This window comes from Schistocerca americana, chromosome X, assembly GCF_021461395.2.
Source record: "Schistocerca americana isolate TAMUIC-IGC-003095 chromosome X, iqSchAmer2.1, whole genome shotgun sequence".
In the NCBI taxonomy this organism is placed as follows: Eukaryota; Metazoa; Arthropoda; class Insecta; order Orthoptera; family Acrididae; genus Schistocerca; species Schistocerca americana.
In genome coordinates this window covers 763,307,235-763,321,872 of record NC_060130.1, presented here as the reverse complement: position 1 = coordinate 763,321,872, position 14,638 = coordinate 763,307,235, and the positions used below count along the sequence as shown (strand labels likewise).

Sequence of the window (14,638 nt, the reverse complement as noted above, 5' to 3'; positions counted from 1 at the left end):
ACCAAGAACTCTTAACGCCCGGCAACTACGCACAGATAGATCAGTTACATAATACACGCGTAAAACTTCTCTTGCGGTTTTCTAGAAAGTGCCAAAGTAGGGCACGCTACTGCTAGTACATTATGTTGTTTTAATGTCCTACTGAAGGTGTGCAAAGTTTGGAGGAAATCTGTGATCCCAACGTCGTAGCCTTCCTTTGTAAGCTTCACTGTTACTGCCTGCCTCACTGGCCACACTTCTACACCACAAAACACAAACCCATCTGATGTATTGTGACCAATTTGAGAGCGATACGTAAATGGAGGGCTATAGCAGAAAGGGAAAACTCATTATCGCCCCACTTTTTCCTCCCTCCACTGACAAAGAATTTTTCTTTCTAGTCAGTAACAAAACAAAAACAATTTTGTTCTATTGCTGACAACTACCGTGACGTTCCCATGTTAGCAGCATAGGCCTGTCTCGCTGCATATAGCGACGGAGTCTGGCTTGAGTGATTCGTTTGGCAGTGTTTACACAAAATAGCCGACTCTGACCACATTACTTTCCAATTTTTGGACATTTCTCGGTTTTTTTCCAAAAGGTTTCAACCTCAATATTAACAAGCGCTATATGAATTTATCTTTCCGAAAGCTATTGAATGCAGTTACGAAAACTATACGGTTCCACTAATAAGACTTTACACGCTCCTCCGCATATTATCAACTGCGATAAGCCTCGTTTCGATATCTGGAACCGTTCACGAAATAAAACGTGTGTTACGTCTTACCTGACACCCTGTATATACAGGGTGACAATTATTGAACTATATGAAATAAAATCACCATATCTTCTGGACGGTTTGTGTTACGACGTTCAAACTGCACGGTTGGCGGCGGGGCACGATGGGAATTAATGTGCGCATGCATGGTTTGGTTTAGCAACGAAGCCCACTTTCATTTGGATGGGTTCGTCAATAAGCAAAATTGGCGCATTTGGGGGACTGAGAATCCGCATTTCGCGATCGAGACGTCTCTTCCCCTCAACGAGTAACTCTGTGGTGTGCGATGTCCAGACACGAAATAATCGGTGCGATATTCCTGGATGGCACTGTGATTAAAGAACGGTACGTAAAAGTTTTGGAAGACGATTTCATCCCCATTATCCGAAGTGACCCTTATTTTCACAAGATGTGGTTCTTGCAAGACGAAGCTCGACCCCATCGAAGCAGGAGAGTGCTTGATGTCCTGCAAGAGCACTTTGGGGACCTCATTCTGACTCCGGGGTACTGGGTGGCCACAGGCATGGGCCTCGATTGACCGCCATATTCTCCAGCTCAGAACACATGCCACTCCTCTCTGTGGTTCTATATTAAAGACAAGGTATACAGCAATAACCCCAAAACCATTGCTGAACTGAAAACGGCCATATCATAATCTACATCCGAATATCTGTAGCGACGCTTACATGGTGAATAAAGTGTGTGCACACCGCAGTTTATGATTAATTTACGTTTTTTATATGGTTTAGTAATTGTCACCTTGTGCACAGAATCACACACTGAAACGTTATAAGCACCGGTGTAATAGTGTGCTAGTCCCGCTTCGGAACGCAATACAGCTGCGATTTTGCGTGGAGTGGATAGGCAGGTTTCCAGGGGTATGTGGCACCAGATTTCTATGCCGTAATAGCAGAAGGAAGGTTCCATTTTCGATGACTATAAGCAACAAGATCAAATGGAGTACCAAATTTCCCGAGGAATGGCACATCTAAACTCGAAATATAACGTTTTTTCTACCCTCCTATTTGACAGTCACCTCCCAATCGTTCCGAGAGACACAGGTCCATATTGATATGGATTTATCCCACATAACTCGACAGTAAATCAGGTTTTCGATCTGAGACAAATCTAAGGAAAGAAACTGTATTTGTTATTGGAACACACCACTTATTCTACAATTTTAAAGCAGCTTATAAGGTATGAATAGAAACGGAACTCCGTAGATGGAACGAATTTTGTGAGAAGTGGGTTGGTTGGTTAGTTACATGTTTCATAGATCATTTGAACGATTCTTTTATCGAAGTGCGGTGGAACGAGTCACTTTCACAGTACACACGATTAGTGTCAACATTAATGAAGACATTTTTTAGTCCTACTCGTGCCACTCCAATACAGTAAAGGTTTCAGAAATATTGTCAGAGCCTTTGGGTATCCACAACGGTGTACACTTACTTGACTTCTTTTTAATGTAGCACTGGAATATGTAGTGACAAAGCTAACTTGTCGAGCACAGGAACAAATTGGTATTATTAGTGTCACTTAAAGATTAGAGCATAGTTATAGGATCTCAGAAGGGTATTTGGGAAGAAAGTTGGATGTATGTACAGGTGTGTCGCAATAGTGTGTGAGAGGATGAGATGTGTGTGGGATGAGATGTGTGATTGTGCAACTGTTGGTGAGAGACCAAGTGAGTGATGGAGAGAGTGAGACACAAGTGTTGTGGTGGGATTGCAGTTATTCGGAGGTGGAGTGATGGACTGGTGTTTGATGTGGGGAGACATGAATGAGGGTCAGTGCGAGATATTTGTTTACTGGGAGAGGGGAAATGGGTGTGAGTTCATGACAATTGGCACACTCAGTAAATATGACTTCATCAATAACGATCATGCAACATACTTTGACACAAGATCGCCTCTTGTATGAATACTAATACCAGTTGACGCAGAAGGGGTAAAGAAATATCTCAATAAACTGATTCCGAGGAGATGAGAATCCAATGTAGGTTCTGTATTGAATACAGTCATCAGTTATGAACAATTTCAATGGACTTGTCCCTGTCGGGCACTGCGGGGGATGGTTGTAAAAACTCCATGAAATCAGCAGAAGGAATCACTTGTGCGTTCTAAAGTTCTACCAGCCGCCCAGCTCTCAGAATGAATATGTGTAGGGAGTTAAAGTGATGGGGTAATATGGTTGAGCACCTCCTCATAAGCTACACATTTCTTTAGTCACTACTAGGGGAGGCTTGAGGTGGTGTATAGAGTGATGCCACTAAGACAGAGAATGACTAGAAACGAATGATTTGAAGTGATGAATCGTGCTACATGAAGTACAGAGTCAGTGATGTTAAGGTATGGCGGTGTTTTTCACAGTTAGGGTGTGATCCCCTAATTGTACTTAATAAAACATTAAAGCGTAAGGAGGTACACACATTTTACAACACTGTGTACTGTGTAAAGTAGACAAACAGTTCGGAGATGATGATTGACTATGTCAGCATGACAGTGCACCCTGTCATAAAGCAGCACCTGTGAGGCACAATCAAATGCCTGAAGTGGACTGGCCTGCCCAGACTCCTGACCTGAACCCAATGGAACACCACCTGCGTAAGTCAGTACATGACTTCGCTCCAGACCAAAGTGTCCAATATCACTATCATTTCTAGTTTTGGCTCTTGTGGAAGAATGGTCTGACATTCCTCCACAGACATTCAGACACCTCATTTAAAGTGTCACCAGAAGAGTTCAAAGCTATTACAAAGGAGAAGAGTAGACACATCCCCTATTAAGTCCACTAATACTTTTGATGAGATAGTGTATTTGTGGTCTGAGGCAGGATGACATTTTTGTTGCATACTTATCTCGGGGCAGAAAATGACATGTTCCAGATAGTTCTTTCTCAGCTTCTGTGTCCATAGCAGAATGAAACTGGCACTGAGAATTTATGGTTTCAGTAAAACTGCCAAGATTGTCACTTCACTGGTTGCCTACTCTTCTCACTATGCGACATTGGAAACAAGCCTACTCAATGCAGTTATTTACACCTTACAAATTATTGCTATTGAGACAAATAACAATATAGGTTCACGAGAACACCAACTAGCGTCAATGCTTTATAAGTAAATATAAGGATAAATGTATGAAACAGTATTTACTAACATCATGGACAAAGTTAAACAATGTTTTTCACATTTAGATTACATGATGTAACGATGTTAAAATATAAGAAAATATCCACTGACATCTCTTCTGTTTCAATATAGTTAAGAGAAATAGCATTTTTCCCTTCACTACAAGTGTATTATGACAAACAGCTCTTTTAGAAGCATTATTTACTAAACATTCAGGTAACCTAACATGGAGTAGAAGCATGTTGGGTTACGATGTTTGATGAATGAAATATAAGAAAATACATTGTAAAGGGCAGGATATTTTATGATTGGTATGTTTGGATTAAATGAGAGTACTGTATAAAGAATTATTGATGACTTATTCTGAATGATTATGAAACAAGAACAGGAAGCTGACAAAATTCCCGTAATAAGCAAAAACAATGTACTGGGGTGCCCAGTTATCACCTTTATTTAATGATTATGATCAGATGACATTTTCTGTTGCACACATGTCCAAACTGTGAACTGAACATGGAGACCGAATGAAAAGACTGATTTCAGTGGCTTACAGGACAGAGTGTTTAATGTCAGTTACATCAAATGACTGATAAGCACCTAAAGGACAGCATTATATTCTGTAAACCCTTTTTAAAAAATGTTATAGATATTTGAGAACATTACTTTGGCTAGAATGTCAATGAAAGAGAGCGATGGGCTAACGTGGGAATTGCTATCTAATACATGCAACAAGCAGCTCTTTGGCAGCATTTTTTGTATATGCAAATGATGATAGTGATGGAGTAATGAAGAGTTGTTGGTAAGGAAACTGGAACCCACCCTAATTTTCCACTGTTGTCTGAAACAACATCAGTCCTCAGTATTCGACATATAATGCAGTATACACTACACAAACGAAATGATTACAAACATCCAGTATCATTCAATAGTAATACAAAAGATTACAGTGATGGTTGTTTTTGTAGCTGTCTTTTTATTTGCTGCTGCTGCCACTGTTGTTTTTGTCATCATAATTGACATAACAGCAAACAATTTAGCCCACCCAGGAAAATGAGTGCTTACGACAACAGCATGTTCTGAAACTACTATACTACATGAGCTGCTGTACACTCATTGCACTGTTGTTCCTTAACTTTTACATTCATTTCCAAGAAGGAGAGAGTACTATAGCCAGTATAAGGTTGTACTTTGCATTGATTTTGTCACCTGTCCTATGTTCAAAGCAAAAGAAATAAGCCACAGACTTTTTTAAAGGAGCCAATTTAGGATTTGACAACAATAAATTGGTAAATCCATAGAAAATTCAAATCTAAATAGTCATAGCAGCAGGAGCAGTAATAGAAGTAGTATGATTCTGTGTGTTAGTGAAGTTGCCAACTACAGGAACTATGGTGGTACAATATACCTTAATAAGCAGTATCAAGTTATTAGAAAACAGTTATTCTAAAATGTTTCAGAATGACTGGGTTCTTGTCCACTGGTGCATTTTTTCATGAAAGCAGCTTATGATTTAACCTCTTGCTACAAGATATAAGAAAAGAATGTCAATGAAAAGTAGTCAAAGCTCTATCACCACAATTGACATAGTATTTGGTGAACACAAGCTGCTTAAGTGGAATGAACACATTTCTGCATAATGATTTTTATGATCCCAAAGTGAGTGAGTATTCCTATCACTGGCTTATGCATTTGCAATTGGCAGTCTTCTTCCTCCTTGAAATGGACTCTAGTTGATCAATGAATTCCAATAAGGGATTCTCTTGAAATCAGTTGTTATACCTGGCAAAAACTGCTAAAAAATCATGTTTGAAGAATGTGTGATGAGAATGTCCCATACAACTACAAGCACATTCATTAAGCTCTTGTAATGCTCTAGCACGAGCCTCAACACCAGATTTGTATAAGGCTAAGAGTATGTAATCCCACCAATAAATACTTCACAGATTTAAATGGCTCTGAGCACTATGGGACTTAACATCTTAGGTCATCAGTCCCCTAGAACTTAGAACTACTTAAACCTAACTAACCTAAGGACATCACACAACACCCAGCCACCACGAGGCAGAGAAAATCCCTGACCCCGCCGGGAATCGAACCCGGGAACCCGGGCGTGGGAAGCGAGGACGCTACCGCACGACCACGAGATGCGGGCACAGATTTAACTGAAGTAGGTGAAAACCTACATTTAATGTAGAAACTAGTATTATAACATGACTGTACGAATTTCACCTGAAAACAAGTTGTAGTAATGCAGCTGGATCTTTTTCAATAACTTTTGTTAAAACTCAGATAACAGCTGGGGGTAAAGCTGATTCCTGCATGTGGTGCCTCTACATCAGTACCAGCTCTACAAATTCAGGTACTGAACTGAACATCAGCACTCTAGAAGCAATTCAGTGATCAACATTGTTTATAAAAAAACAGCTCTTTTCAGAGCCAAAACTGACCATCATCTAAATCAATACTGACGGACTGTCACCAAACACGGAAGAATTACTAAGTCAGGAGTGTCATGACCAGAACTGTGATTTAATATGCATCATGAAACTAATAGTGATTTGGATCTTGTTGTTCCAAAATGAAAGTGATAAGCCTGGTGACTTAACATCACCATCGACAATATGGCAATGCCACCTTCATCTAGCTTAATATTCAGTTTCTCAACATGAGAATATCAGTGGAGGGTGATATAGAAATTCTCACAGTAGAGGTGGGTAATTGTTCCATAACATCTGTTCATAAGCCCTCCCCCCATAGGCACTGAATTCAGATTTGTGGAACCAAGAAACTTCCAGCATCAATATATCAAGTTTGTGGTTGGCAACTTCAGTACCCATAATACTATATGGGGCTATTCAAATACTGACAAAACTAGAGACACTGTAGCAGAATCAAAAGATCCATGTGACCTCAGCTGCTAAATGATAAACATCAAGCATCATTCAACAGTGCAAGATAGAGATGATGTCATTCTGATCTCATCTTTGTGAGTGAACAAATATCTGTTATTTATGAAATTACTGGAAGAGGCAATTACCCACACACAACACCATCCTGTTGTATGCCAGATGTATTCTGCAATCCAACCACCAACAGTTCCTCTTTGAAAATGGTATAATTTTAAGAAAGCAGACTGGGAGAAGTTCACCTCTACACTGAAAAACAGCATCCTTAGTACTGAACTAGTTCCAGAATCATAAGACAACTCTGCAAACATTTTGGAGCATTGTTTCCATGCCTCAATCCCATCAGGCTGCAAATCACAATACAAAATAGGATCTAACTTCAGAAACTCATGAACATGAAAACTACCTTGATAATGATGCTTTTAGTGAAGTGACCTTGTCAGTCAGAGAAGATCTATTAACAGTGATATCGAAGAAACAAGGATGATGCTTTGTGTAAATTGATGGGAGGAGATAAATCTGAGCACAAGCCACCATGAAGTTTCGAGTCGTCTCAAGCACCTGAGTTGACCAATCAGAAAAGAATATACAAATGTAACATCAGACTAGAGTGCCTGTCAACTTGTAAATAATGGTGAACTGGACCATCCTAAATCTAAGTCATATTACAAAATTGTACATGCAGAGGTAATGAAGACTAGTGAACTTTTACAGTACTTTCACATGGAAGAACCGAATGGCTGGCAAGGTAGCATGGCTAGATGACATCACAATGGAGCGGAGCACACACTTCGGCGATCAAGTGCAAAAGTGGATTTTGGCAATTTTCATTAACTGCATAAAAACCTGTAATATCCCCAAATATGAGTTAGTCCTAACTTAAAACCTGAAAAATCATCAGCTAAGCCAGAAATTAACAATATCCTTATTGCGCTGTCTGCTCAAAATCTTCAAGTAAATTTTGCTGAATTGCTTGACGAATTTCATGGAGCCAGTTCTAAAACAACAATAATGTTTCAGACCATGAAAAAGCTATACGTCTCTGATCCTCAGTCACTCACAATTTATTGACAATGATTAGTAGCTGACCCAAAATGTATCTGGTGTAACACAACACGTGTAAGTGCCTGGAATATTCTCTTGAGCAATGTGTCAGTGAACAAATCAGAAGGTGACACACAAATATAACTGTTGCTGTTAAATAAGGCACAAAAATTAAAAACCAAACTACACTAAATGTGTAGAACTCTTTGAAATCAATCATTCTGGTAATGCTGGAGACAAACAGAAAATTCTCAAAAGACAATGTACACAGGTCAACTGAAGGTACCATTACCAGATGACAGCTTTGTTCTTCAACATAATGATGATGTGACAACATAGTGTGCAAACAGAAAGAGAAAAGAGCGCTGACAATATTTCTTTCATATCTGTATTAGTTTTTGGGACAGAGATTGCAAAGAATGGTAAGTAGGCCTAAGGTCTAGGTTGGAAGGTGACATTTGGTTGTAAGTTTACAAAGCCATGAAATGTGAATACAAAATCTTAGATGTGGTGACATGATGATCTGTAGCATATTCCAAGGTTGAGGCTACTTTGAAATGTGAGTGTGTGATTGACTCAGTGGTGTGGTATCAAACACTCCAATTAAGCCACATGATCCATGAACACCACTTCCAAATAATCTACTTTTCAGAAGTTTTACAGTGCATTAAGAATCCATCCAGGATGAGTCAATGATGAAATTTGAATAGTCAAATACATCAGCCAGGGTAGCCAACAATTGTACTTTTCAGAAAATATTAATATAAAACAATAAAAAATATATTGCTATAAACAAAAACTACTAAGCTTGAGTGTGGCAGTATCTCCACCCTGTCTTCATTTACAAATTCAGGAGTGCTGTGATAGATCGGTCTATATTCCTGATAAAGTAACGCTTACGGAAGAAAGTTTTAAGACAGTAAGCATCAGTGACCTGCTTTAAGTTCCAAAAGGTTTACTGCAGAGTTAAAATAAAATTGTGCAACACAAATCATCTAAGACAATATCTCCTCCCTTATCTGTCACTACAATTTGAGGACATGACAATCACTTGTTCACTCACCCACATGTGTTTCTGCTGGTAATTTAGCTACAAAATAATTGGGTGGAACTTTTGAGTTGCTTTGGGGGAAGAGACCAAACAGCGAGGTCATCGGTCTCATCGGATTAGGGAAGGATGGGGAAGGAAATCGACCGTGCCCTTTGAAAGGAACCATCCCAGCATTTGCCTGGAGCGATTTAGGGAAATCACGGAAAACCTAAATCAGGATGGCCGGACGCGGGATTGAACCGTCGTCCTCCCGAATGCGGGTGGAATTTTTCTGGAGGGGTAAAATGAATAGGAAGAAGATGGTTGGAGAATACAAATACAAGTAACCCCACATAGTATTGAAAATGTATCTAATACAACATAAGAATAACTCCACTGGCCTTCTTACCAAGTATAAACAAGTGTAATAAGGAAGTACTGCTAAACAGAATGTGAAATAGGACAAGAAGAAGAGTATACAGGGTTTTCATACCCTATGTAAAATAGAGGGCGACAATTTTACTTGACTTTCTACAGTATTCTTTCAACCACTATGTGACATTCCCATTAAGAAAACAGAAACTACCAGTGGTTAACATACAATTTGGGAAACTTAATACATAAGAGTGAAAACCAAATACACTAAGGCAGAACGCACTTTCTGAACTCCTCCTGCTGAGTCAGGATTATATCTGAAATGTGAAATATGCATGAGGCTCTTTTGCCAGCAGACCCCTTCTGGGAAGTTCAGCCACCTGATATGTCTTTTCATCTGATGCCACTTTGGTGACTTGGGCGCCAATGAGGATTAAATAATGATATCTCTCTCTCTCTCTCTCTCTCTCTCTCTCTCTCTCTCTCTCTCACACACACACACACACACACACACACACACACACCGAGTTGGTTTGGAACTGAGCACAGGGCCCCATGAATAAGAGTCAGTAATGCTAACGACAAGACCACAAGCTGCTGACTATTGTACCAGAATAATTCAGTGTCTATCAAATTAATTATCTGAAGCATTGACTTCGGTACAAACCATTTTCAACTCAATCGTAAACAGGATAAATCAGACAACTTACTGAAAGCAAACAATACTACTTTCACTCCATTGGAATTAAGAAAATAAAAGTTCATATTATGCCTCAGTGGTGCAAACTTTCATGCTGTAAGGTTTCAGAACAGAGAATTTACTACTCTTTCACATGAAATACTTACACAAACAAGTAAACAAAATGTATACTCATTTAAATCCAGTTCAGTGCATTAGATGAGGGGGGGGGGGGGGGGGGCATGGAGAAAGAAAGAAAAGAGTCAAGGGGAAGTGCATATACTGTTGTGCGAAAAATTGCTGAAATTACGACAATAGTTCTTGCGTTCAGTGTAACTCCAGGAAAACTTAGCAAAATAATGGAGGCTCTGCCAAGATCATTTTTCCCAAATTTCCAGCACAAAAATATTACACAAGAAGAAAATTATGAATCATGAAATGGAGAGGTCACACTAAATGCTTAGGCTTTAGCAAGCCACCACAAGATAAAATAAAATAGTATAAAGACAGAAAGGGCATGTACTGCTACATTACTTAACCCTTAGACATAGTTCATCAAATGACAAAATTTACTGTTAGCTCTTCTTCTACAAAGATAACAGAAATTAGAACCACGCCCATTTCTGCTCAGCTTATACACAACAAATTAAACTACTGCAGAGACTTACGAAGAATTTGCCATAATTAGACAACTCAAAATCTTGCCCTGTGTTCCTAGAATAAATAAAAGTTTGCTGTTCAAATGATCAACGTTGTTTAAGAAGACACAGTTAAAAACTATCGCGAAACATATTCAATAGGATACTGTAAAACTCGTCATGTTTGCTGAATACATGCACAATCGAAGATCTACACATTCTGCCAATGCATAGGGTGTGCGCCTCCATATGATAAAATTGAACAAATTTCTATCAACGGCAATATAAATATATCAAAAGTACTTTCACACACCTGTGGAAGTCTAAAAGGATCTGCTTCTGTTGTCTCCGGAGGTCCGACGTAAGGAAGAGTTTGTAAATATCTACGAAAAATATACCACTGAACACTAAGGGTGATGCATATGCCGGCCACTAACGATATGAACCCTACGAACAACAACAATAACCACATATTCCTGCAATTCTATTCTTTTGTAATCAAATCATCTCCCTCGTTTCTTTACTAGGATTGTAATCATCATCGAAATCTTCTTCTTTCCATGTCGTCGTCTGCTGTTGTCGGCACCGCACTGAATCAATTACAAGCCTTCGAAACAAATTATATGACGATGAGTGCTTATAGCGAACTCATAACTAGTATACAAAGAAGAAACATTACGCACACGCTAAACATTAATTGCTAAACAAAACACCTTGTTTGACATTCTCACTACCACAATACACGGAGTTGACAATGCGTCGACCACGTTTTGTGTAACATCCTTGGAACCGAACTTCAAAGGTGTAGTGAGAACTACTCCACTGCTTACGAACCATAAAAAATAATTCAGCGCTCGAACAACTCCTACGAAGAGCACCTACAATATAATTCGCAATTGAATGTTTAATAGTTATGTCTTGTTAATGCTTTGAACCAGGTACTTAGTTTATTGAGTTAAATACACAGCTATAGCATGACAGTTAATTGTAGGAGCGTCCATAGTCTGTAATTTCGCAGTTGAAAGCCAATTCACATGGTTTCGCGAAAACAAAGTTTCCACGGCTCGCGTCATCTGCCCCTTGTTTATCACGTGACCACCAAGCTCATTTCCTCCAGATACACAACATCCTCTGTACTTTGTTTCGTCGTGCTTCCATTAGGTCGTGGTTGATATTAGTAGTTATTCTAAATCTTTGTTGTTCGTTCTTTGTTATTTTTTGTTGGTGTTATAAATTATTTCGTTTAGTTAGGCCACAGTTATCAACGTGATGATGCGAAAGTACTTCAAAATATTGCCTTTCTGTATCCAATGACTATAGCAGAAATAATACATACAATCAAGATGGTTGGTTGGTTGGTTTGGGGAAGGAGACCAGACAGCGTGGTCATCGGTCTCATCAGATTAGGGAAGGATGGGGAAGGAAGTCGGCCGTGCCCTTTCAGAGGAACCATCCCGGCATTTGCCTGGAGTGATTTAGGGAAATCGCGGAAAACCTAAATCAGGATGGCCGGACGCGGGATTGAACCGTCGTCCTTCCGAATGCGAGTCCAGTGTGTAACCACTGCGCCACCTCGCTCGGTACAATCAAGACACAAAATACAAAACATCCTGTGGTCCGCATGGTATCCCAGACAAGGTCATTGAAATTCTCAAGCTAAATAAATTCTCTGCTACCTACCATTGTCATTTATTACAGGAATGTTCTCAACAAGCATAACAATCAGTATTGAGACTAAGGCAACTTCACAAAAAAGATAATACTGAAGACGTGTGAAACTGCAGATCAGTCTCACCATTATCTAGCTTTCCTAATATCATTGGGGTAATAATGCTTGGAGGTTTATGTAACTTTTTGACTGAAACGCACTAGTTATTGCTCAAAATGGTAAATCTACTGACGTCTTGAAGCATATTCTGAATTCCGTGCTCAAGATGAGTTAAACTGTGGTCAGTTTCTATTATATGTAAAGCCTTTGATCTGCTCATCCATAAACTTCTGCTTACAAGGGAACCTCCCCATCGCACCCCACTCAGATTTAGTTATAAGCTGGCACAGTGGAGAGGCCTTGAAAAACTGAACACAGATCAATCCAGAAAACCGGAAGAAGTTGTATGGAACTATGAAAAAAAAGCAAAATATACAAACTGAGTAGTCCATTTGCAACATAAGCAATACAAGGACAATGCTACATCAAGAGTGCCTTGGTCCCGTGGTTAGCGTGAACAGCCCCTCAAGTGAAAATTTTACTTACTTTATTTTCGCAAAGTTATGATCTGTCCGTACGTTCATTGACGTCTCTGTTCACTGTAACACGTTTAGTGTCTGTGTTTTGCGACCGCACCGCAAAACCGTGCGATTAGTAGACGAAATGACGTGCCTCTCCAATGGGAACCAAAACATTTGATCGCAAGGTCATAGGTCAACCGATTCCTCCACAGGAAAACACGTCTGATATATTCTATACGACACTGGTGACGGCATGTGCGTCACATGACAGGAATATGTTGTCGACCCACCTAACTTGTACACTTGGCAAATGGGTAAAAAGATTCTTCTACCTTGCCCGATTTAGGTTTTCTTGTCGATGTGATAATCACTCCCAAAAAAATGATCGCATCGGACGGACGGACAGATAATAATTGTCTGAAAACAAAAAATTAAAACTTTTCACTCGAGGGAAGACTTGAACCAAGGACCTTTCGTTCCGCAGCTGCTCACGCTAACCACGGGACCATGGCGCTCCTGAGCGCACATTGTCCTCGATGTTGCCTATCTTCTGATGGACTACTCAGTTTGTATATCTTGCTTATTTTTTTCATAGTTCCAATCAACTTCTTCCTGTTTTCTCAATTGATCTGTGTTCAGTTTTTCAAGGCGTATCCACTGTGCCAACTTATAACTAAATCTGAGAGGGGTGCGATGGGGAGGTTCCCTTGTTAGAAAATGTTACAAACATGGTATCTGTGTAGTTGCCTATAACTTGTTTGAGTCATATCACTCAGACAGACTACTGATGACAGAAATGTGTTGAGGAGGATTACCGGGTTGGTTGCACCAATAATGACATCCATTTAGCAATAGTTCATTCATTAACCTTAACAATACAAGGATCACAAAGAACTGGCTGAACACCCAAAGCGCCACATAGCCCCCCCTCCCCCCCGCAATACGGAGTACTCTTCAGGTGCCCGGGGGGTGGGGGGGCGGGTGACTATGGCGTCGGCAGGGGTGGTCCGCGGGAGCCGGACCACGGTCAGCTCGACAGCGTCGTCGGGCAGCTGTGTGGGTAGATGTCGCGAATGAAGTTCGGCCACCGAATCTGGAAGTCGTTGAAGGGAGCCGGGCGTCGTACTGGGCATGCTGGTCGTGCGGCAACAGGTAGGCTGGCGGTTTGCGGGTGGAACAGAGCGACGACGACGATGTCTCCGGAGGGCGTGGCGAACACACGAAGCATGTCCAGGTCGACATCGGGCAGGAGGGGAACACATTTCACCAGGTGGCAGGGAATGGCGGAGGTTGTGTCATGAGCACAGGATGAAGAGAAACACACGACGGACAGTGTATAATCACACAGTATTATTGACATGTCGTGGATTATGTCCGGGGGACAGGCACAAACACCTCGAGTGAGGGCACATTCAAGATGGGGGGCGTGAGAAACCTCGACAGGTTGAGGCAGGCGATGGTGGAGAGTTCAAAGGGATCGGCGAAGGGGCCGGCGGCGAGGGCGTGATCGTAGGTAAGCTCGATGTGGGGAACATGTGGTTACTCGACGGAGTGCGTGAGACCAGAGTAGAGGGCGAGGTCGGAGGAGAGCTCGACGATTGGAGCTGGAAATCACTCAATCGAGTGTGTAGGTCCGACGTGGAGGGAGTGGTCGGAGCATCCTGAGCCACGACAGTGAGTGGCGTGGTCGTGGCCTGAAGGGGGTAGAAGAAGGCTCAACATGAGCAGGCTTAAGTCTGTTGAGAGAGACTGTAACAGCTGAATCTTTCATCTGGATGTCATAGGTGTTGGCTGAGCTCCGGAGAACTCAGCACGGGCCGGTGTATGGAGCACGGACTGTGTCATCTCGG

General features: G+C 40.8%; 1 protein-coding gene across 2 annotated transcripts in view; it reads right to left on the bottom strand.

Annotated features, from left to right (window-relative positions):
* Positions 1 to 11,327, bottom strand: part of LOC124555784 (PDZ domain-containing protein 8) — a 236,876-nt gene extending 225,549 nt beyond the window's left edge. For both annotated transcript variants that reach the window (XM_047129838.1, XM_047129840.1), the window contains exon 1: positions 10,873 to 11,327. In XM_047129838.1, the coding sequence (XP_046985794.1) occupies positions 10,873 to 11,031 (159 nt within the window). In that variant the 5' untranslated portion in view covers positions 11,032 to 11,327. The remainder of the gene's footprint in view (positions 1 to 10,872) is intronic.
* Positions 11,328 to 14,638: the final 3,311 nt, after the last annotated feature.